A 24,760-nucleotide genomic window follows, 5' to 3' on the forward strand; every position below is an offset into this window, starting at 1 on the left:
CATGCACGCACATGCACACACCAGACTAAAATAAACAGCCACGTCAAGAGGAATGATTAAAAAGCAATGCAATTTTATTCCTTGCCTATCTCTTTGATATCCACAGACACACACTCTGATATCTGAATTGAATTGTTCTGGAGCCTTTGAAGTTTCTTGTGTGTGTGTGTGTGTGTGTGTGTGTGTGTGTGCATAAGGTTGTTATGGCGACCGTAGACAAGATGGCGCCGACAGAGATGGTCGCCTCGCTTCAGGTCCTTAGGATTTTTTTATTTATTTTCGCTACACTTGCATTAACATCTCCTAACCATGTGTATGTGACCAATAACATTTGATTTGATTTGTATTACCGCCACACCGGTGGTCACGATTCATGACCGCAGTTAAATTCCACTTCTCCAAGCTCTAATGCTGCTGATGGTCATTAGTAGCCTACCAAACTTGCTAACTGCCTGGCACTCAGCACTCTCTTGTCCCTCTAATCACTCTGACATAAATACCAAAACCATTGAAAATCAAATCAAACACTTCATGAGAGCCCATTAGCTCATGTTGCACAACATTGCTGTTGCTTATGCAATTGCATGAGAAAACAGAGTTTTGATGGCCTCTATTAAAAAGAGGAGGTCCATCAGCTTTTTATAGGCTAGGCCTACTACATTTATTTATCAACTTTCCTAATATTAAGCACACTGCTTCTCTTTCCAACATTACAACAGGACTGTATAGTCTACCTGGCTGGCAAGAGAATGAACCATGAGAAAAGCGTCCTCCATTTACTATTTAAGTGCTCAGATGACATGTCTTTTTTTCCCCAAGTGGTCCATTCTAAATCAAAACTAATTTCACACAAATATTATTTGGTATATGTAAAGACACAATGAAATTAAGAAAAGGTTCATTGGTGACAATATTAGCCTATCACTTGTGAATGATGTATTATCACTTCTGAATGATGCCCGGCTGTGTCTGCAGTAATGCAAGAAACAGCGGAGGACTTTTTTGGGGGGGACTTTTTAAAATCATAATCGCACACCTCATGTAGCCTAGCCCATAGGACTATATGACTATATGAAACCGGCCTCTCGAAACAACATTGAGTGCTGTTACCTTTAAGCAGGTTTTCACTTACACACTTGAGTCTACTGTTCAAAGCCTTGACTGAAAGCTATGGTTAGTTGGTAATTCGATTCAGGGCTGGTAGGGTTTGGCTTGAGCAAAACCCTGCATCCACAATAGCACTCGCAGGGCAAGATTGCCCACCTCTGGATAATGTCACAATTACAGAGGCACATTCTATGTTAATTCTAATGCTTCCAACCATTTTACCAAAGCACTCAAACATTCCACTAGCCTACGCTGCACACACAGTTCCTGACTCAAACCTAGGGTTGCAAAGCTACCGGTAAGTTACCAGAATATTGAGTAATTTCTGTAATTAACATGTAATCTACAGTATGGCAATATATTGTCACACTTGGTCATTTATACTTAAATAACTTTTTTTTAAATGCATTCATATAAAGTAACCATTTGTTTTATATATCTGTGTCCATATTGTCCATGAGTTTCTAGTGGATAGACAAAATGTCATTATTTTCACAACTGCCACCAGTTTGGTGATTAAAAACTTAACCACAAATACTTATTGACATTGTAAAATAAATAAAAGTGTGTAAAAAATATATAAAGGATATTTCATGCTGAAACCCTTATATTTAACACCATTGGTTCTCACTAAGTTGATGGTTTATATTTAAGATGATGTTTTACAGCTTTGTCATTCTTTTTTTCTTCAAAGGTTACCAGTAATATACCCCTACACAGACCTCACCACCCCCCCATCCCTTCCCTCTCACTCGCTCTTCCTCCCTCACTCTTTCCATTTCCTTCTCATCTCCCTCCCACTTTCTCTTCCCCATCCTTCTCTCTCTCCCCCTAACTCTGGTCCATGGCAGCAGCAACAGGAAATGTCAATTCCAATCCAGCCTCTAATTCTGAGACGACTCCAGTTAAGCATCACACTGCCATTTACGGTGGCGTGTCTAAATACCCAAATTATGAGCAAAAACTTCCCAAGAGTAGAACGTAGAAACTTCAAAGGCTTCCAGAACAATTCAATTCAGATATTCAGAGTGTGTGTCTGGGATATCAAAGGAGATAGGCAGGATAAAATTGCATTGCTTTTTAATCAGTCCTCTTGACGTGGCTGTTTATTTAGTCTGTGTGTGTGCGTGCGCGTGCGTGCATGCACACACGTTCGTCCAAGGTGGCTCAGCAGTTCAGACGTCTTTTTCTGTTCCGTATTGTTCGTGTCCTGTATATATATATATTTACACCTTTCTTCGCATATCCTTTATCTATTTTATTATCCAAGAACTCAACTACAAAAGCTTTCCTGCAAAAGCTTTCCTGCAACCCGCTTCACCAATTACAAAAAGTATTATTTACCCAATCTGAAAATCCATCGTGGAAGCTAGCCAGGGGCTAATTCAGAAGCTAGCCTGAAAGCAACCGGAAAACTACTCCGATAGCTAGCCAAAGCTAATCTGTAGCTGCCCCGAAATTAGCCGGTTTTGCTTTGCCTAGCGTTGGTGTTTCAGCTGCCCACGTTTTAGTGGTCATCAGCTATTCCTTTAGCTCGATAATCTACCGGCACTTTTGTGCAACGCGACTCGGACCGGAGCATTCCGGGACTCCTTTTCTCTCAGTTCCCCGGATTCCAGCCGCCAGGCTCTGGACACTTGTACCTTGATTTCGCAGCTAGCTGCTGCAAACCGTGTGACTATTGGCTTACGTCGACCCCGGAGCAACTCTAATCATTCTGGAGCTAGCCAGCTGCGGAGTTCCATCCACCATCCGGACCCGTTTCTTTTGTTGTGCTGCAGATACGGAACCCCACCGGGCCTTTCACGACTGACTGCGCGGGGACTGACTGCCGACGTTATCTGCCCGACGGATTTATCAAACTTGCACCTCCGTCCCGACGTTACCCTGAACGCTCATCTTGAGGCCCGCTAATCGTTAGCTGTCTTATCGGCTGCTATTTGACAAGTATATTGGACAACATTATTATTATTAATTATTTATTTATTTTATTTCTTCCTTGGGTCACTATATCTATTTTGCCAATTTGGATGATCCCCTCTACCACACGGAACCCCACTACACGGAACCCCACTAACCCTACCGACGGCAACGCACGAGGTATCTACAAACAGACCTCCATCCTATGCTGCTACGATAGCCATATACCCGGCCAGCTGTCTGGATCGCCACGACCCCAACCAACCTCTCTCACTGGACCCTTATTGATCACTCGACTTAGCATGCCTCTCCTTAATGTTAAATATGCCTTGTGCACTTGCTGTTCTGGTTAGTGTTTATTGGCTTATTTCACTGTAGAGATTCTAGCCCTGCTCCGCCTATTACCATATCCAACCTCTCAGTTCCACCACCCACATATGCCGATGACATCACCTGGTTTCAATGATGTTTCTAGAGACAATATCTCTCTCATCATCTCACTCAATACCTAGGTTTACCTCCACTGTATTCACATCCTAACCATACCTTTGTCTGTACATTATTCCTTTAAACTTATTTTATTGCCCCCAGAAACCTCCTTTTACGCTCTGTGTTCCGGAACGTTCTAGACGGACCAATTCTCATAGCTTTTAGCCGTACCCTTATCCTACTCCTCCTCTGTTCCTCTGGTGATGTAGAGGTGAATCCAGGCCCTGCAGTACCTGGCTCCACTCCTATTTCCCCAGGCGCTCTCTTTTGATGACCTTCTGTAACCGTAATAGCCTTGGCTTCATGGCATGTTAACATTAGAAGCCTCCTCCCTAAGTTTGTTTTGTTCACATGCTTTAGCACACTCTGCCAACCCGGATGTTTTAGCCGTGTCTGAATCCTGGCTTAGAAAGACCACCAAAAATTCAGACATTTTCATCCCCAATTACAAGATTTTTCAGACAAGATGAGGAACGGCCAAAGGGGCGGTTTCAATCTACTGCAAAGACTGCCTGCAGAGTTCTGTTTATACTATCCAGGTCTGTTCCCAAACAATTTGAAACTTCTACTTTAAAAATCCAACCTCTCTAAAAACAAGTCTCTCACCGTTGCCGCCTGCTATAGACCACCCTCTGCCCCAGCTGTGCTCTGGACACTATATGTGAACTGATTGCCCCCCATCTATCTTCAGAGCTCGTGCTGCTAGGCGACCTAAATTTGAACATGCTCAACACCCCAGCCACCCTACAATCTAAGCTTGATGCCCCACCTCACACAAATTATAAATGAACCTACCAGGACCACCCCAATTCCGTAAAACACGGGTACCCTCATAGATATCATCCCTAACAAACTTGCCCTCCAAATACACTCTGCTGTGTTTTCAACCAAGATCTCAGCGATCACTGCCTTCATTGCCTGCATCCGTAATGGGTCAGCGGTCAAACGACCTCCACTCATCACTGTCAAACGCTCCCTGAAACACTTCAGCGAGCAGGCCTTTCTAATCGACCTGGCCGGGGTATCCTGGAAGGATATTGATCTCATCCCGTCAGTAGAGGATGCCTGGTCATTTTTTCAAAATGCCTTCCTCACCATCTTGAATAAGCATGCCCCATTCAAGAAATTTAGAACCAGGAACAGATATAGCCCTTGGTTCTCTCCTGACCTGACTGCCTTAACCACAGAAAAACATCCTATGGCGTTCTGCATTAGCATCGAACAGCCCCCGTGATATGCAACTTTTCAGGGAAGCCAGAAACCAATATACACAGGCAGTTAGAACAGCCAAGGCTAGCTTTTTCAAGCAGAAATTTGCTTCCTGCAACACAAAATTCAAAAAAGTTCTGGGAACACCGTAAAGTCCATGGAGAATAGAACACCCTCCTCCAAAATGCTTCCAAACCGCTTCTGAGTAGGAAACACTGTCACGCAACCGACCAAATCCACTATAATTGAGAATTTCAAATCAAGCATTTCTACGGCTGGCCATGCTTTCCACCTGGCTACCCTACCACCGGACAACAGCACTGCCCTCCCCTCTGCTACTCGCCCAAGCCTTCCCCATTTCTCTTTCTCCCAAATACAGTCAGCTATGTTCTAAATGAGCTGCAAAATCTGGACCCTTACAAATCAGCCGGGCTAGATAATCTGGACCCTTTCTTTCTAAAAACTATCTGCTGAAATTGTTGCCACCCCTATTACTAGCCTCTTCAACCTCTCTTTCGTGTCGTCTGAGATCCCCAAAGATTGGAAAGCAGCTGCGGTTATCCCCCTCTTCAAAGGGGGGGACACCCTTGACCCTAACTGCTACAGACCTATATCTATCCTACCCTGCCTTTCTAAGGTCTTCGAAAAGCCAAGTCAACAAACAGATTACCGACCTTTCGAATCCCACCACACCTTCTCCGCAATGCAAATCTGGTTTCAGAGCTGGTCATGGGTGCACCTCAGCCACGCTCAAGGTCATAAAACGATATCGTAACCGCCATCGATAGGAAACAATACTGTGCAGCCGTATTCATTGACCTGGCCAAGGCCTTTGACTCTGTCAATCACCACATCCTCATTGCAGACTCGACAGCCTTGGTTTCTCTAATGATTGCCTCGCCTGGTTCACCAACTACTTCTCTGATCGAGTTCAGTGTGTCAAATCGGAGGGTCTGTTGTCCGGGGCCTCTGGCAGTCTCATGGGGGTGCCACAGGGTTCAATTCTTGGACCGACTCTCTTCTCTGTTTACATCAATGATGTCGCCTTGCTGCTGGTGATTCTCTGATCCACCTCTACGCAGACGACACTATTCTGTATACTTCTGGCCCTTCTTTTGACACTGTGTTAACAACCCTCCAGGCGAGCTCAATGCCATACAACTCTCCTTCCGTGGCCTCCAACTGCTCTTAAATACAAGTAAAAACCAAATGCATGCTCTTCAACCGATCGCTGCCTGCTCCTGCCCGCCTGTCCAACATCACTACTTTGGACGGCTCTGACTTAGAATATGTGGACACCTACAAATACCTAGGTGTCTGGTTAGACTGTAAACTCTCCTTCCAGACTCACATCAAACATCTCCAATCCAAAGTCAAATCTAGAATTGGCTTCCTATTCCGCAACAAAGCATCCTTTACACATGCTGCCAAACATACCCTTGGAAAACTGACCATCCTACCAATCCTCGACTTCGGTGATGTCATTTACAAAATAGCCTCCAAAACCCTACTCAATAAATTGGATGCAGTCTATCACAGTGCCATCCGTTTTGTCACCAAAGGCCCCATATACTACCACCACTGCGACCTGTACACTCTCGTTGGCTGGCCCTCGCTTCATACTCGTCGCCAAACCCACTGGTTCCAGTCATCTACAAGACCCTGCTAGGAAAGTCCCCCCTTTATCTCAGCTCGCTGGTCACCATAGCAGCACCTACCGTTAGCACGCGCTCCAGCAGGTATATCTCTCTAGTCACCCCCAAAACCAATTCTTCCTTTGGACGCCTCTCTCCTTCCAGTTCTCTGCTGCCAATGACTGGAACGAACTACAAAAATCTCTGAAACTGGAAACACCTATCTCCCTCACTAGCTTTAAGCACCAGCTGTCAGAGCAGCTCATAGATTACTGCACCTGTACATAACCCATCTACAATTTAGCCCAAACAACTACCTCTTTACCTACTGTATTTATTTATTAATTTATTTTGCTCCTTTGCACCCCATTATTTCTGTCTCTACTTTGCACTTTCTTCCTCTGCAAACCAACCATTCCATTGTTTTTTTTAGTTTTTATTTTACTTGCTGTGTTGTACTCACTTCGCCTCCATGGCCTTTTATATTTTTATTTATTTATACATATATTTGTTTGCCTTCACCTCCCTTATCTCACCTCACTTGCTCACATTGTATATAGACTTATTTTTTTTTATTTTTTTTCACTGTATTATTGACTATATGTTTGTTTTACTCCATGTGTAACTATGTGTTGTTGTATGTGTCGAACTGCTTTGCTTTATCTTGGCCAGGTCGCAATTGTAAATGAGAACGTGTTCTCAATTTGCCTACCTGGTTAAATAAAGGTTAAATAAAATAAAAATAAAAAAGCGTGTGTGTATGTCACTGTCTGTTTAAGTGTGAGTGTGTATGCCTGTATGTATGTGTGTGTGTGTGCATGCATGCATGTGTGTGTGTGCATAAGGTTGTTATGGTGACCATATTACCGCCACACCGGTGGTCACGATTCATGACCTTAGTCAAATTCCACTTCTCCAAGCTCTAATGCTGCTGATGGTCATTAGTAGCCTACCAAACTTGATAACTGCCTGGTACTCAGCACTCTCTTGTCCCTCTAATCCCGCTGACATCAATGCAAATCTTTTCAAAAATGTAATCAAACACTTCACGAGAACCCATTAACTCATGATACACAACATTTCTATAGGCTATGTCATTTATCATCTTTCATAATAGTAAGCACATTGCTTCTCTTTACAACATTACAACAGGACTGTATAGCCTACTAATTTCACACAAATATTATTTAGTATACGTAAAGTCAACATTAAATTAAGAATAGTATAATTGGTGACAATATTAGCCTATCACTTGTGAATGATGCCCAGCTTGTGTGCAATGCAAGAAACAGCGCAGGACTTTTTTATAGCCTTTTTATAGCCTACTGCCGTGTGCGCATTGCTGCATTTATTAACATTTTAAGCTAAATGTTCCGATCTGTTGCATCAGCCTCATTGCTTTTAAAAGTTTTTTTGATGCGAGTGGCTCTATTAATTTTGGATCTATCGCATCCCACAACTGTCCCAGAGTCTGTTTGGAATATTTATTTCTCGCACAGAAGGACAAGTTAACCAATAGAATAGGTCAACATTTGTACTATGGGGGATAGTACACTGAACACAAATATAACGTAACATGTAAAGTGTTGGTCCCGTGTTTCATGAGCTGAAATAAAAGTTTGTTTACATCCCTGTTAGTGAGCATTTCTCCTTTGCCAAAATAATCCATCCACCTGAAATACACAACTGAAATACACAACTGAAATAGACTACATTTTATTCACATCATGTTGCTTCATACCTGTCTAAAATAAATAATGGTGTAGGCTATATTAAATGGATTTATTAGACTTTTTTAAATGTAGATGTTCCAAAGGTCTGCATCAGTTGCTTGTAGGCTATGCGTGTAAACCAGTGTAAACCAGTTTAGACAGAGTGTCGGGATTAAACATAATTGGAATTGTAGTGCACTCGAGCAGGGTTTACCAAACTTTTTCACTCGCCCCCCCTTGCAGCAGATGCTAAACGTGTTTATGTTAATTAACGGTAAATTACCGTGAGACCGGCAGTTATTTGCTCGACAATCACCAGCTGACACCATTTCATGACCGCCACAGCCCTATGTGGGCATGCATGTGTGTGTGTGTTTGTGACCGTGAGTGGCTATAATCAGTCTGTAATCAGTCCTCGAGCGCCTTTCTTTTTCTAAATCAGTCTATATGAAACACTTAATATCACAGACAGAACTAGAGTTATAACCCAATTAAAGATGTTATTTTTTGAATGGTTTTCCCCAATTGCCCCTCCTTCTCGTGCCCAGTTGATAATCACCCTGATAATTACCTCAAAACTGAACGTAAACTATACTGTAATATCACACATATAACAACAGATTAAATAAATGGAGTCAAATATGGTAGCGGAGAAAAGGGGGCGAGTGGGTGAGTTGACGAACACCAGGGAAAGCAGAGGATGCATATTAAACAAGCCTGGTCAGCACCATGAACAAAGCGAGACGGGAGCTCCCTCCATCTGCGCAAAATATGGCAACTGCACAGCGGCTGTACTCCATAATGGTGCTGAAGAATGACAAGACAACACTCACATGATACCAGTGTTGGGAACTATTCATTCAACTACATTTTGTACTAGCTTGGTGGTAGTTGAACGACATTCAAATCTATGTAGTGTTTTCAGTAGTTAATAATTTTTTTGCCATCAGTACTGGAACTACACACTACTTTTTTAAATTTTTTATAAAATAAAATATGGGCAATAATCAGACCTGCCTAACTCTCACTTGAAACATATTTGTTGTGTTTAATAGGCTAAATAACTCATTCTGTTACATATGACCCCAAAGAGATTTGTACTTTCAATTTGTAGTCTGTGACATTTCAGATGACACTTTTTCACAAAAGTAGTTTGGATGTAGTGCACTACTTTTTCAAAGTAACTTTTGTTCATAAACTATATTTTTCTGAAGGTTAGCTTTAGCGTAGCTTAACTTCTTCCATTGTGAAGTCATTGGTAGTAGCTTGGTAATCTACTGTAGCTTCCCCAATACTGCGCTTTACCAATGAACAGGCAAGAAAGGTTTGTGTCATGTGCATCATGCATCCGACAGTTGACGTTTACAGGAACAAAGCAAAGAGAAAACCAGAGACTATTACTCACCACAACTGAACAAGGTATGTCAACAGTACATAATATGCATTGCCATATATATAGATAAACTTATGCAGTGCATTATGCTCTTCTGTATGGGAAAAGGATCCTAACCTTTTCTACTTGATTCTATTCCATAGGTCAGTGTGGATGTTTTGGATCAGATGGCACGGTTGTAATCTGTGAAAGGAGGAACTTGCCACTGGCCTATCGCTGTGTTCTACAACATGCTTGCCTTGGCTGCTATCAATGGACACTTGTTGTTCAAGACGTGCGTGAACAACACCATCAGCAGAAGAAACTTCATCACGAGTCTGGCACACGGGCTACCTGAGAGATATACGAGGGACAAGGCAGCAGCAAAGATTCCACACGAGCCATTGCGTGAGCAAAATTGCCACAGCTCCCAGTGGGGAGAAACTACCAAGTAGGCAGATGAACTCACAACAAAACCTACAACACCTGCAATCGACTTGTTTGTGGGAAATGTTGCAAGCATTTGCAAGTGACAGAGATTTTTGTCGACTGTTAGGACAAGGGGTAACAGCTAAATGAGATCCAACTGATGGCATTGCGTGAAGATGCACACCATACTGTAAGCAAGAGCGAGGCCACAAATAAAGTGTCCAATAACTGACAATGGTGGACTACTTTTTACTGCAGTCATATCGATACATTCATTATAATGCGATTATTGCTTTTGTGCTGATTTTCACTATTCACAAGTACACTTGGCGCTCATACTGATGTTTAGGCAACTGATATTTTCTACATTTGACCGCGTCTTACTGACCATGCATCTGAGTGGTTTGGGTATTTTTACTTGTTTTGTCGTGTTCCAGTGTTCCAAGGCACATGTTTTTTGTATCATAGTCTTAACAAAGGCACTCTACCAATTAAATAGATTTTACACTTGAAATTCTGTGGTTTTTAGTGGTTATTCGTTTTTACATATCATAAACTAATGAAAATGTTATGTTCTTTCAAATATATACAGTGGCAAGAAAAAGTATGCGAACCCTTTGGAATACCTGGATTTTTGCATAAATTGGTCATAAAATTTGATCTGATCTTCGTCTAGCTCACAACAATAGACCAACACAGTCTGCTTAAACTAATAACGCACAAACAATTATACGTTTTCATGTCGTTATTGAACACACCGTGTAAGCATTGGATTTAATAGGTTGACCCTCCTTTGGCAGCAATAACCTCAACCAAACATTTTCTGTAGTTGCGGATCAGACCTGCAAAACAGTCAGGATGAATTTTGGACCATTCCTCTTTGCAAAAGTGTTTCAGTTCAGCAATATTCTTGAGATGTCTGGTGTCAACTGCTCTCTTGAAGTCATGCCACAGCATCTCAATCGGGTTGAGGTCAGGACCCTGACTGGGCCACTCCAGAAGGCGTATTTTCTTCTGTTGAAGCCATTCTGTTGTTGGTTTACTTCTGTGTTTTGGGTCGTTGTCCTCTTGCACCCAACTTCCTGTTGAACTTCAATTGGCGGACAGATAGCCTAACATTCTCCTGCAAAATGTCTTGATAAACTTGGGAATTCATTTTTCTGTAGATGATAGCAAGCTGTCCAGGCCCTGAGGCAGCAAAGCAGCCCCAAACCATGATGCTCCCTCCACCATACTTTACAGTTGGGATAAGGTTTTGATGTTGGTGTGCTGTGCMTTTTTTTCTCCACACATAGTGTTGTGTGTTCCTTCCAAAAAACTTAACTCAAATTTAATCTGTCCACAGAACAGTTTGCCAGTAGTGCTGTGGAACATCCAAGTGCACTTATGCAAACTTCTGACGTGTAGCAATGTTTTTTTTGGACAGCAGTGGCTTCTTCATTGGTGTCCTCCCATGAACACCATTCTTGTTTGGTGTTTTACGTATCGTAGACTCATCAACAGAGATGATAGCATGTTCCAGAGATTTCTGTAAGTCTTTAGCTGACACGCTAGGATTCTTCTTAACCTCATTGAGCATTGTGGGCTGTGCTCTTGCAGTCATTTTTGCAGGACTGCCACTCCTWGGGAGAGTAGCAATAATGCTGAACTTTATACATATATAGACTATTTGTCTTACCGTGGACTGATGAACATCAAGGCTTTTAGAGATACTTTTGTAACACTTTTCAGCTTTATGCAAGTCAACAATTTTTAATCTTAGGTCTTCTGATATCTTTTTTTGTTCGAGGCATGGTTCACATCAGGCAATGCTTCTTGTGAATAGCAAACTCAGATTTTGTGAGTGTTTTTAATGGGGCAAGGCAGCTCTAACCAACATCTCCAATCTCATCTCATTGATTGGACTCCAGGTTAGCTGACTCCTGACTCCAATTAGCTTTTGGAGAAGTCATTAGCCTAGGAGTTCACATACTTTTTCCAACCTACACTGTGAATGTAGACAAGAAAAATACAATAATTTGTGTGTTATTAGTTTAAGCACACTATGTTTGTCTATTGCTGTGAATTAGATGAAGATCAGATCAAATTTGATGACCAATTTATGCTGAAATCCAGGTAATTCCAAAGGGTTCACATACTTTTTCTTGCCACTGTATATGTTTCTATTATAATGTTACCTTAATAAACACAAACAAATTATTATCTTCCCGATAACATATATAAAACAGATTTATTTGACTGTTAGAAATGGCTTTTCTAATGTTAAGAAGGACAGCATGATTGCTTACGCTTAGCAACGTTGTTGACATCAGGCTAATGCCATGTGGAATCGATCCCCTCGCTCCCTCCTCCTGCGAGCGCATAGGCCACCTTAGTTAAACCCTCCTCGTGGTAGCTTGAGCAGATATGACTGGCTCAAAGGCCCTGTTCTAATGTTTCATTGGCGGTTGACATTTCTCGTTGAGAGAAAGAGAGAGAGGTTTGTATGCGGTATCAGGAAGTATCAGCTAATGACTCAGCCATTCAAGAGACACACACATGCAACCTCCAAGACTAAGTACAATGGAACATACTCAATTCCGCATACGTGTATAACAACCCTGCCTTGTCGATAATCTATGTGGTTGTCATGGCTGCCTGCGCCTGAGAGGGTGCGTGTGTGCGTGTGCGCGTGTGTGTGTGTGTGTGCGACCTCACCTCCACATATCTCCCCGCTGATGTCCTCACACTGGCGGTCATCACACTCACAGTTCCTCCCATGCACACGAGTGTCCCCTGGGGGATGGCAGGCACACTGGCCACACTGACACAGACCTGGAACACAGGTAGTACACAGGTACACACAGGTAAGAATACAGGTGTGAAGGTGGCAGTGTTATTCTCATTTAACAACATTATGACAGACGACTAAATTCTAAAATACAGTTTTGCAACAACGATTATCAGAAAATGTTCATTTGCCATCGCTCATGTTGTATTGTTAAAAGTAGATTCAGTGAAGTGACATCCTGTCACGCCCTGGCCTTAGTTATCTTTGTTTTCTTTATTATTTTAGTTAGGTCAGGGTGTGACATGGGGGATGTATGTGTTTTCTATTGTCTAGGGTTTTTTGTATGTTTATGGGTGCTGTGGTTTAGTTGGTTAAGTGTCTAGTCTAGGTGTATGTATGTCTATGGTTGCCTAGATTGGTTCTCAATTAGAGACAGCTGTCTATCGTTGTCTCTGATTGGGAACCATATTTAGGCAGCCATATTCATTAGGTAGTTTGTGGGTGATTGTCTATGTGTAGTGTTTAGTGTCAGCACTATTTCTTTTATAGCTTCACGGTCGTCGGGTTGTTGTTTTGTATAGTTTGTCAGTGTTTCTTTGTTTCGTCTTCGTTATCATTAAAAGAAGATGTATTGTTATCACGCTGCGCCTTGGTCCTCCTCTCTTCAATGTTACGACGATCGTGACACATCCTCAAATACAGAAGGGCGAGATCCTGCTTACAGAACATAACAACAACCACTATTGGCTCTTGAGGTAAGGGAATCTTCAGGTATTGGCAGCCAAATGCACCTAATATTGGCTCTAAAAGTATGTGCATATACTGTACCTAAAGGGAGCATTATATTCATCCAAATGAGGTTGTAAATTGGTCCGTTTTAGGAGATTGAATTCTAGTCTGCTTTCAACTGCTTTTTAATGACCATTGAATCATTAATTTAACAACAATTACATTACACTGAAACATAATATGACAACATGTTGAGGGTAAGAGGAAATAATCTGTTTTACAGTTTCTATCACATAACGAAACGGGGAGGGACTACTTGCACCTGTACAATAAGAAACTATCATTTTCGTGGCACGACGTTTTCCTTTGCAAAACATTTTACTTTGGTATACTATGATGTGCATTAATACATACACCCAGAAGGCTTTAAAAGGAGGAGAGTGAAAACGGCAACAGAGACAATCCCAGTACCAACGTGCTGTCTATCCAAAGCAAACGGAGAGTTGTCATAATTACAGATTTCAGAGATTATGGAGTGTGTCGCTGAGTAGATTACGGAGTGTATTGCCCTTTTAATTACGGAGTGTGTCGCCATCCGTTAGCTGTCAGTCAAACTGCACAAAAGTGAAACCAAAACTATCCTCAACGGTTAAATTTAGACATTCGTTCGTAGATTTTGGTAAAAAATTTAAGCATTAGGGCTGAAGGTCCAATGCAGTCGTTTTTATCTCGATATCAAATCATATCTGGGTAACAACTGAGTACCTTACTGTAATTGTTTTGCTGGTCTGAGTGGGGAGGGGGAAACTAAAAACTAGCTGTTATTGGCAGAGTTTAAAAATCTCTTTCTTATTGGTCTATTAATATAGAGTTGACATCAGTTTTGCACTGGTTTGCTATGGCTGTATTCCAGCGAGAAAGCAATATTTTTAATAATATATATATTTTTTTTATTGGCCCATCCACCAAAATAAACGTTGTTACAGCTTTTTCTGCGGTAAAACTCATCCCAAACCATCTCAATTGGGTTAAGGGTTGGGTGATTGTCAAGGCCAGTTCATCTGATGCAGCACTCCATCACTCTACTTCTTGGTCAAATAGCCCTTACACAGCCTGGAGATGTGTTGGGTCATTGTCCTGATGAAAAACAAATTACAGTCCCACTCTGCGCAAACCAGATGGGATGGTGTATCGCTGCAGAATGCTGTGGTAGCCATGCTGGTTAAGTGTGCCTTAAATTCTAAAATAAATCACTGGCAGTGTCACCAGCAAAGCACCCCCACACCATCACACCACCTCCTCCATGCTTCACGGTAGGAACCACACATGCAGAGATCATCCGTTCATCTACGTCTCACAAAGACACGGCGGTTGGAACCAAAAATCTCAAATTTGGACTCATCAGACCAAAGGACAGATTTCCATGAGTCTAATGTCCATTGCTTGTGTTTCAAGGCCCAATCAAGTCTCTTCTTCCTATTGGTGTCCTTTAGTAGTAGTTTCTTTGCAGCATTTCGACCATGAAGGCCTGATTCACGCAGTCTCCTCTGAACAGTTAATGTTGAGAAGTGAAGCATTTCTTTGGGCTGCAATTTATGAGGCTGGTAACTCTAATGAACTTTTCCTCTGCAGCAGAGGTATGTCTGGGTCTTCCTTTCCTGTGGCTGTCCTCATGAGAGACAGTTTCATCATAGCACTTGACGGTTTTTGCTAATGCACTTGAATAAACTTAAAAAGTTCTTGACATTTTTCATAATGACTGACCTTCATGTCTTAAATTAATGATGGACTGTCGTTTCTCTTTTCTTATTTGAGCTGTTCTTGCCATAATACGGACCTGGTCTTTTGCCAAATAGGGCTATCTTCTGTATACCCCGCCTACCTTGTCACAACACAACGGATTGGCTCAAACGCATTAAGAAGGAAAGAAATTCCACAAATGAACTTTTAACAAGGCACACCGCTTAATTGAAATGCATTCCAGGTGACTACCTCATGAAGCTGGTTGAGAGAATGCCAAGAGTGTGCAAAGCTGTCATCAAGGCAAAGGGTGGCTACTTTGAAGAATCTCAAATATAAAATATATTTTGATTTGTTTAATACTTTTTTTGTTACTACATGATTCCATTTGTGTTATTTCATAGTATTTATGTCTTCACTATTGTTTTATAATGTAGAAAATAATACAAATAAAGAAAAACCCTTGGATGAGTAGCTGTGTCCACATTTTTGACTGGTACTGTCCATCACATCCAGATACGTTATATTGTGTTTTTAGTAATAACTATGATAAAACATGAGCTTTTAATCCCACCCCTCAGCTTTTGAAATTGTTTATTTATGTCTGAGAAAAAAACACTCAACCCATATGATCTAGTACATAATTAAAGTGTGTGTGTGAGGGGGGGGGGGGGGGGGTCCTGTGTCTCAATATTAGGAAGGTGTTCCTAATGCTTGGTATACTCAGTGTATAGTTACAATCAGATTTAGGAACATCCTACCAAAAATATTTCACCTTCTTTTCTACTTTTCTCAAAATGTCATCCAATTTGTGAACATCTAAATCCAAAATGTTGCCATTCAAACAGCGTGTCCACCCCATCCGAAAAAGTTGCCGACTGTGCTTTTAATGTCTGTCTCCTCAGTACATCATTGGGGGGACTTCCACACAAAATGAGTTCTTTACTGATAATATGTTTACATGACTTATTTTATTAATATCCCACAGTTTTATTAGTCAGAACACAAAAGACTAGATAGTCCTAGGACACTCAGGCTTATCTGTCGAATAAACGTGTCTCTGGCTCAATCGAGTGGTCAGCTGCGTCATTACAATCCATTTTGTCTCCTCTTTGCCACGTCACGTCAAAGTGTGGTCCTCAACAAGCTGCTTGTCTAGTCGACTCGCTCGCGACACATATATGATCGCCGGATTCCTATTGAGCAGGCGGTTCTAAATATATAACTTCCATAGATACACGATAAAGAATGTGACCTACACACTCCTTAAACCTAAAATAAGTAATTACCAGTTAATTTAGTGCCCACTGTAGTCTTAAGAGGTTTCATTTAATTTGATGTCACCAGGCAGGCCAAAACTCCATCCCAACAAAACAGGCTGACATTTCAGGCGGTCTTTTCAAACAGCTCTTATTACACTAAAAGGCCATTATCATAATTTGTACAATTTCACAGTATTATTCCAACCTCATGGTGTGGAATTAGGTACACCACCCCGTTCACGAAAAATGGATTGCTCCAACAGACAGTGAGTCAAGTGGCCCTATGTAAAGCAGGCAGACAGGCATCGAGGCATTCAGTTACTGTTCAATTTAAAACTAGAATGGGCCAAACAAGTGACCTAAGCGACTTAGAGCTTGGTATGATCGTCGGTGCCAGGCGCGTTGGATCCAGGGGCTGTCTTGTGGGCGAAAACAGCTCGTTGATGGGAGAGGTCAAGGGAGAATGGCAAGAATCGTGCAAGCTAACAGGCGGGCCACAAACAGACAAATAACGGGCAGCTCGGAACTCACAACTCGTTGATCCTTGGCACGGATGGACTATTGCAGCAGACGACCACACCGGGTTCCACTCCTATCAGCTAAAAAGACGAAGAATCGGTTCCAGTGGGCACCCGATCACCAGCACTGGACAATTGAGGAGTGGAAAAACATTGCCTGGAACATGACAGCGAGTTCAGTTTACTTGAGTGGCCTGGTCAGTCCCCAGACCTCAACCCAATAGAGCATCTTTTGGATGAGCTGGAACGGGCTGATCGCAGCATGAATGTGCCACAGTCCAATCTGCAGCAACTGCTTGATGCCATTGCATCAGCATGGACCAACATCCCTGTGGAACGTTTCTGACACCTTGTAACCGTGCATGAAGAATTCAGGCTGTTCTAGAGGTAAAGGTGGCTCCGACCTGCTCCTAGAATGGTGTGCCTAATAAACTAATAAAGTGTATATAAAACACAGGAAAATCACATTTTTGATTGTGCTGGGCCTTTAAGTTAAGCACTAAGGTTTGGGTTAGGGTTAAAACAGACAAACTACAATTACAAAATGAGAACAGCACTGAGATTGAAGCTGCGATGTTCAGAACCATAGCTAACACCTGGACAGCATGTGTTCAGGTAGCCTAGCGTTTAAAGCCTTTGGGCCAGTAACTGAAAGGTTGCAGGTTTTAATCCCAGAGCCGACTAGGTGAAATATCTGTTGATGTGCCCTTGACCAAGGCAATTAACCCTAATTGCTCCTGAAAATCGCTCTGGATAAGAGTTTCTGCTAAATGACAAAAAACAATAAAAATCCGTAGCTGACTGTGTGTGTTTTCAGTTAGCCTAGTGGTTAAGGGTGACAGGTAGCCTAGCTGTTAAGAGCATTGGGCCAGAAGCAGAAAGGTTGCAGGTTTTAATCCCAAAGCTGAATAGGTGAAAAATATGTTGATGTGCCATTGTGCAAGGCACTTAACCCTGTATAAGAGCATCTGCTAAATGACCAAAATGTGTTCCACTAGAGTTTGGGATGTGACCATCTCTCAGTTACCAACAAAATGAATAGTGTATGCAGGAGAGGCATGTGTATGCATCCAAGTTCCACTCTTCAAAATAGACATGCTGTTAGGTGCATGGGCAAGGCTTACTTGCAGGTAAAGAGAAGCTAGAAGTGACAATTCCACTTCCAGCTAGTGCCAAATGTCAATTACATACCAGTAGTACTGTAGAATCTTAATTTGAGCCAGTTTCTTGAGTTTCCTACCACAGGAAAAATAATCCTGCAGCAACAGGAAATGTGGATTATAAGGGTTGATACATTTTACGTAAGGGAAAATCAAGTCTAAAATTTCAAAGTGGAAATTACAAACTTTTACAAGCCTTTTTAAACCTTAAATACGCTTAAGTTTGTCGTTTTTCTGCTTTACAGGAAAGTTGTTCTGCGTCAGGGTGATCAAATTAAGATCTGTAGCAAAAAATTTGAAATCCACGAGAGTAAAAATTACATTTATGAACAAAGCGTGACACATTTTCACCGCTAATTAGCATTTTTACCACAAATTGCCTAACCGGCTGTTGTTTGGACAACTTCCTGAATTATGATTGGTTCTCGTTTGCAAAGTTGACAACAGTAACAAACATATTAGCAATACAAAACTTCTTCACGTCGTTGCAACTGATGTTTTCTGGATTCTGATAAGGCAAGAAGCAGGAGAAAGACATTTTAGCCATTTCTAAGCAGTGTCCTTCAAAAAACCATGAAGAAATCCCATGTATTGATAAAATGCTACATGTTTCTCCTTTTAAAGCAACTATCTTAACAAATATCGTTAGAAGTTGGTAGGTCAGTGAAGTGTGAATAGGTGTTAAAATAGTCAATGAACTTGCTTTGAATTGGAAGTTTAATATGTACTGTATGTGTTGACATAGAATCAGTACTGTCTTGAAATGACCAACAGGTGTCATCTGGCACACTGGACACACACACACACACACCACTTTGTAATTAGACAGAGTAACCTGCAGGCAGTAGCCTGTCTGACAACCTCTCCAGTCATCCTCACTGATAACACACCACTGTCTGCTCTGGCCTCATACACCCCTGTCTTATCAATTATGTCTGTGGTCGTCATGGTTGCCTGCGCCTGAGAGGGGTGTGTCTGGTGTGTGTGCGTGCGTCAATTGTTTACCCTCTACACTAACCACCTTTCCAAGGATTTGTTGTCTTCCTGAGTGTGTGTTTGTGTGTGTTCATGTGTGTGTGTACATGACACCTTCACTACAGCAACAAGTGAATGGGGGGCAGTCGAACTCAGGTTGCCTCTGTTTGAAGATGCAGTGGACAGACCAGTGAAGCCTAAACATAGTCAATCGCCCCCAGGCACTCTACGTCACACAACACAGACATCAACTGTGACACTAAGGAGCCAGAGTGGACCCAAGTGCAAACCAGCTCCATGGTTTGTCAGTGGACTTAAACACAGAAAACTATTCCCAATAACCACAAATAACAAACAACAACAATAGAAATACCCAGCAGGCAAAACCAGTTGTAATAACGTCATATCAACCAATTTCTGGTTTCAATTACATTCTAATGATGTTTTGATGATGTCGTAATGACAGCAGCCAGTTTCACCTACTGAGAGGCTCATTATCTTGTCACAGTCACAGCATCAACTATCTTCCGACTTCAGAGCTGAAATAGTTTAAAACCAGGTTAGCTGCCTCTTAGATCTCCAACAATTAAAAATTCTCTTAAATCCTTCTTTCATGCCTTATTGTGACAGGCCTATAGCCGACTTCACACAAAACATGACAAATCCTGTGAAATCGTCCTCGGTGCCACATCACAGTGGTCCTGTGGTGCGAATGGGAAACAGGTCGGGCTAAAGCATTCCATTAACGCCCCGACCTCCCTCCCTATCTGCCACGTAGGACCTTCCTCACATCAAGCCTCACACTTCAAGTTATCTTCAGACAGCTTGAAAACTTTTCTGACTCTCCTCTCTTCCCAAACTCTGCAATGCTAGGGAAATCTGACTTGTAAATAGGCCTACTTGGCGGGAGGAGGGGTGGGGGGTATCTCTCGCTCTCTCTGCTCGCCAGGCAGAAACAGAGGCCTGCTCTCTCGCTGTGTGTGTTTGTGTGAGCCGGATCATTTTTTTACCCCTGGTGTGTGTGGTGAAGCATAAAGCCACTATGAAAAACACTACAATAAAAAATACATAGCAAAATAGAGAATGAGTCCAGATGTTAACAATGGGATCCCAGGGACCCTGAAGAGAAACTCCTTGTTTGTCAAGATCAGAGTAATGTCAAAAACAGAATAAATACTGCAGTGTGTGTTGAACTGAGAGAAATAAGAGAGAGAGAGAGAGAGAGAGAGAGAGAGAGAGAGTTGAAAGAGAGACTTAGAGTTGAGTAAGAGGCATTGTCTTAGACTAGTTCACAAATGTTTCTGACTGTGATTGACCATGTGTTTCAGCACCATCTGTAAGCACTGTGTCCTTTCAAGGTATGGGAGCATTAATGGTACAAAAGCAGGGGCGGACTGGGACAAGAATTAGGTCCTGGCATTTTATCCACACCAAACCAATATCACTGAGCGCATCGCCAACTCACCTTTTTGTTTGCCTCTCAGTTGTGCTGTCTACCTGTCTCAGCATATTATGAATTATAAGGAGGGTGAAGATGTTGATTTAATATAGAAAGACAATAGTGTAGCGATAAGTTTATGTTATGCCTATTTATCAGGAGCAAATAAATTGACCGCACGCCTTACGGGTTGATACCATTGTCTTTTATGTTATACTTTGTAAAAAGAAGCTGTTAATGGACCGTTGTATTTACTATAACTCTATTACTAATCACATTAATGTAAGGGAAACAAAAACATGCTACATGTTGCAGACAGTCTTCAGAATAATGCCAAACATATTGTCATGACTCTCCTGGTCGAGGATTAAAGGCCTCAGATCAGCTTGGTAAATAGCTGACAACAACCAGACTTTCTTACCCACAGAAGAGGGGGGGTTTCATGACACCTTCACACCCTGTCGTAAATTAAGTGAGAGAGAACTCTCCCTTTGCTCCTCCGTATTGGGAAAGAAATACTTTGTTACAGGGAAATTCTGCCGCCCAAAACTATAATACACAAAGAGTGACTTTTGGAACAATATTTCTAAGATTTTCTAAGATAGGTATGTTAAGAATGGTCCGTGGAGACCTGAAGAATAATCATGTCATATCGTTTATTATTTTGTGACATATACTGTAACTTACTGTATATATACTGTAACTTAAGAAGGAAACATATTCTAGTTTTCAAGTTTCCATCCAGTATGATGTTAATACACTATGAAGAACAAGGAAACACATTTTGTTAAAATTGGAATGTGATTTTAGTCTTCTAATGAGATAATGTTTTTTTCATGTCCGTTGCACATGAACTAAGCCACGCCCCAAATGAGGTCAGAAGAGCGTGTCAGCGTGATAGAACCGCTTTTCCGACCAGAGTGCTTAAAAGAACTTGCTAAGAATTAACATATCAGACCAGCAGACGGACGGTGTGAGCCGGACATTACGAATGGTTGAAACTACTAGATCAGAAAGCTTGGAGTGGTGGCTACACGGCTGAAAATGGTGAGAACAGTACATTGCCGGGTTACTACTGGCGTGTAAAGTGGTCGGGAGCTGAACCCTGAATAATCAACCATTGAAACCAAAAGACGTGAGACCGTGGTTCACACGTTGAAATGCAAGCTAAACGTTACAAATGGTTGAAACTCTGAAACTCTCAATCTCTACACGAGAAGATAAACTCACTAGACCTTAGCATTACCAGTCTGCAGCTGGCATGTAAAGTAGTCTAGAACTTTGACTAAAGACATTAGGTGGAAAGGAGAATCCCATCTCAGACAACCGTTGGTGCATCTGAAGTATCTGTTCTGACAAACATGTCACTACCAGAGAAGCTCTACAAAGAAGAAGGACATTGTGACCTCTGGTGACAACCAGAGCCTTACACCCATCCAGCCCCTTCCTCATAGAAGGATCGATTGGTTTCAGAGGGACGACGGACAAAGACATCTCCACGTAAATACATTGCATTTCTTACCCAAATGAGCGGTGGTTCGTGAGCAAAGTATTATTATTTTGAAGGTACCTTCCAAATGTATCCAAGTGTTGTCTCTCTTTGTCATTCCCTCTCTTTACCTACCCCTCATTCTCCATGTGTGTACCAAGCTGTCATATCTTGTCAGTCCACTAGGGACTTTTATCTCATGTAAGTGTGTATGTGTATTCTGTGTTATTATTTAGTTAGTTAGTAAATAAATAAATACATTTGTGTAGAACTGAATAATCAGAAAAGCTGGGGTTGTTTAGGATTCAAGAGTTCTACGAAGTTCAGAATAAGACTGATATGAGGTAATAATTAATAAGTGACTGTTATTGAAATAAGAAATATCTATATATCTTTAGAATTTAATTCAGGAGATAGTAATTCGTTAAACAACTTTTCCCGTGGTGCCCCAAATTCCTAATGAGTTAATTTTTACATGATTTATTTAATGGAGTAACAATTAAACATAGTTAGTTGATAAGATAAATAACAGTCATCACATTAATGCAAGTAACGTCAGAACAATATCCTTGATTCTGTCCAGCGTAGCAAACGATACCAGCCCACTGAATGAATGACAAATGGATGGGCAATAATTGTGCAAATTACTTCAAAATATAATTTAAATTAGTCCTAACTGAATGAGGGTGAAGAGGTGGATTTAATTTAGAACAACAATAGTGTAATGATGAGTTTGTTATGCCTATTCATCAGCTTTGGCGCTCATGTTAATCATTTGACCACAAGGCTTGCAGGTTATTGCCATTCTCTTTTACAGTTTACTTTGTAAAAATAAGCTGTTATGGGACTATTTTATTTACTGTAACTCTATTACTAATCAAATTTGTTGTATGGGAAACGAAAACATGCTTTGTGTTGCATTGGGTCTTTAGAATAATACTAAACAAACGATGCCAGTCAGCCTGCACAACCAGCCCATCGAAACTACACCTATGCAATAACAAAATGAATTTCACACATAATATAAACAAGAGTAAATTGACAATAATGAAATGTGTGACAATATTAGGCCTATCAGTTCTCAAATTGTACATGACGAGATGGGCGCATCCTCATTCAGAGCCAATTTCGTGGCATCCGATTGGTAGTTACAGTCTTGTGTCATCGCTGCAACACCTGTACGGACTCGGGAGAGGCGAAGGTCGAGAACAACAAAACACAACCCATACTGCCTGCTTAACCCAGAAGCCAGCCATACCAATGTGTCAGAAGAAACACTGTACACCGTGTAGGTGTCTGGCCCGCCACAGGAGTCGCTAGAGCACGATGGGACAAGGACATTCCTGCCAGCCAAACCCAGATGACGCTGGGCCAATTGTGCGCTGCCCCGTGGGTCTCCCGGTCTCGGCCAGCTGCGACAGAGCATGGACTCGAACCAGGATCTCTAGCGGCACAGCTAACACCGCGATGGAGTGTCTTAGACCACTGCACCACTCGGGAGGCCCTGTGATTTCTATATAGTATCTGAAAGAGCATATTCTGCAGTTTTGATGACACTTAACTTTGTCAAATAACTCTCAAAATTCAAGAGTCTTTTTCAAAATTTCACTTTTTTCCAAAATATCTGTGCTGTCCATGCATTCAGCACATGACCACTCACGCTGCAGCATTCCTCTGGCTACTAAGCAAAAACAAGTAACAAAATAAACTTAAAATTAAAATATGCTATTCTGTCATCAAAGGATAAATGGGCAATATATAGAAACTGATAATAGTGCATTTGACTTCAGTTAAGTTTTGGTTAGCCACCAATGTCAAAACCACGTACTTGCTCAGTGTCTTTCCGTATCCGGGGAAAGATGAAACCAGGCCAGCGGGTGAGCGACTTTCTGAGGCTGTGGTTTTGAGACTCGTGGAGCCTTACATGGGCAAATGCCGAAATGTGATCATGGACAACTTTTTCACATCAATTTCCCTGCCAGGCAAGTTGATTGCGAAGAAGACTAGCCTGCTCGGAACAGTGAACAAACAACTGCTGCCCTCTGCGCTAAACAACATACTGTACCAGCGGAGAAATTCAAAATAAGATTGTTTGCAGCAATTGACTCATGAGTAAAGGCACGGGTATAAGGGCACAATACAGTGTGTGATTCAATGACTGTTTTAATATCTTGAATATATTTCCACGAATATTTCTTTATGCAATTACTACTTTACAATTGTTCAAGCACTGGTGAGTTTGTTTAGGAATACATCAAATAATTTAAACTACGCACCTGGCTTGTTATATTAATATTATTCTCATCTTTTTTTTCTACTTTGTCAAAATAAATTACTATAACTCTATTACTAATCAAATCTATAAATAAAAGTTGATCAAATGGATTACACTGTAATGTTTTTATTGTAAGGGAAACGAAAATAGGCTAGAGGCCCAACTTGTAAGTCGCTCTGGATAAGAGCGTCTGCTAAATGACTTAAATGTAATGTAAATGTACGCTTTTTCAAGGACTTTGTAGAATTATACAAAACATATCCTTGACTCTATCTAAACCAATAACTATTGTTGTTATTTCTTTAAATTTATATATTTCTATGAATATTTCTTCATGCGATTAATCCTTTACAATAGTTCATGCACTATCAAGCATTTATTTATCAAGCATGTTTGCGCACCTTGCAGGTTGATATGCATCTGATGCATATGCTAAAGGAGACGCCCGGCAACGTTCTTTAGCGGGTTCTTATATGCTGAAAGACCATGCGGTTCTAGTGTTAAGCCATTATAAAAGCCAAGCTAATGACTT

General features: G+C 41.4%; 1 protein-coding gene across 1 annotated transcript in view; it reads right to left on the reverse strand.

Annotated features, from left to right (window-relative positions):
- itgbl1 (integrin, beta-like 1) overlaps positions 1 to 24,760 on the reverse strand; it is a 128,700-nt gene that overhangs the window by 39,482 nt on the left and 64,458 nt on the right. Inside the window, exon 8 of the mRNA XM_023981473.2 lies at positions 12,570 to 12,686. Within this exon, the coding sequence (XP_023837241.1) occupies positions 12,570 to 12,686 (117 nt within the window). The remainder of the gene's footprint in view (positions 1 to 12,569; positions 12,687 to 24,760) is intronic.

This window comes from Salvelinus sp. IW2-2015, linkage group LG36 (genome assembly GCF_002910315.2).
Source record: "Salvelinus sp. IW2-2015 linkage group LG36, ASM291031v2, whole genome shotgun sequence".
In the NCBI taxonomy this organism is placed as follows: domain Eukaryota; kingdom Metazoa; phylum Chordata; class Actinopteri; order Salmoniformes; family Salmonidae; genus Salvelinus; species Salvelinus sp. IW2-2015.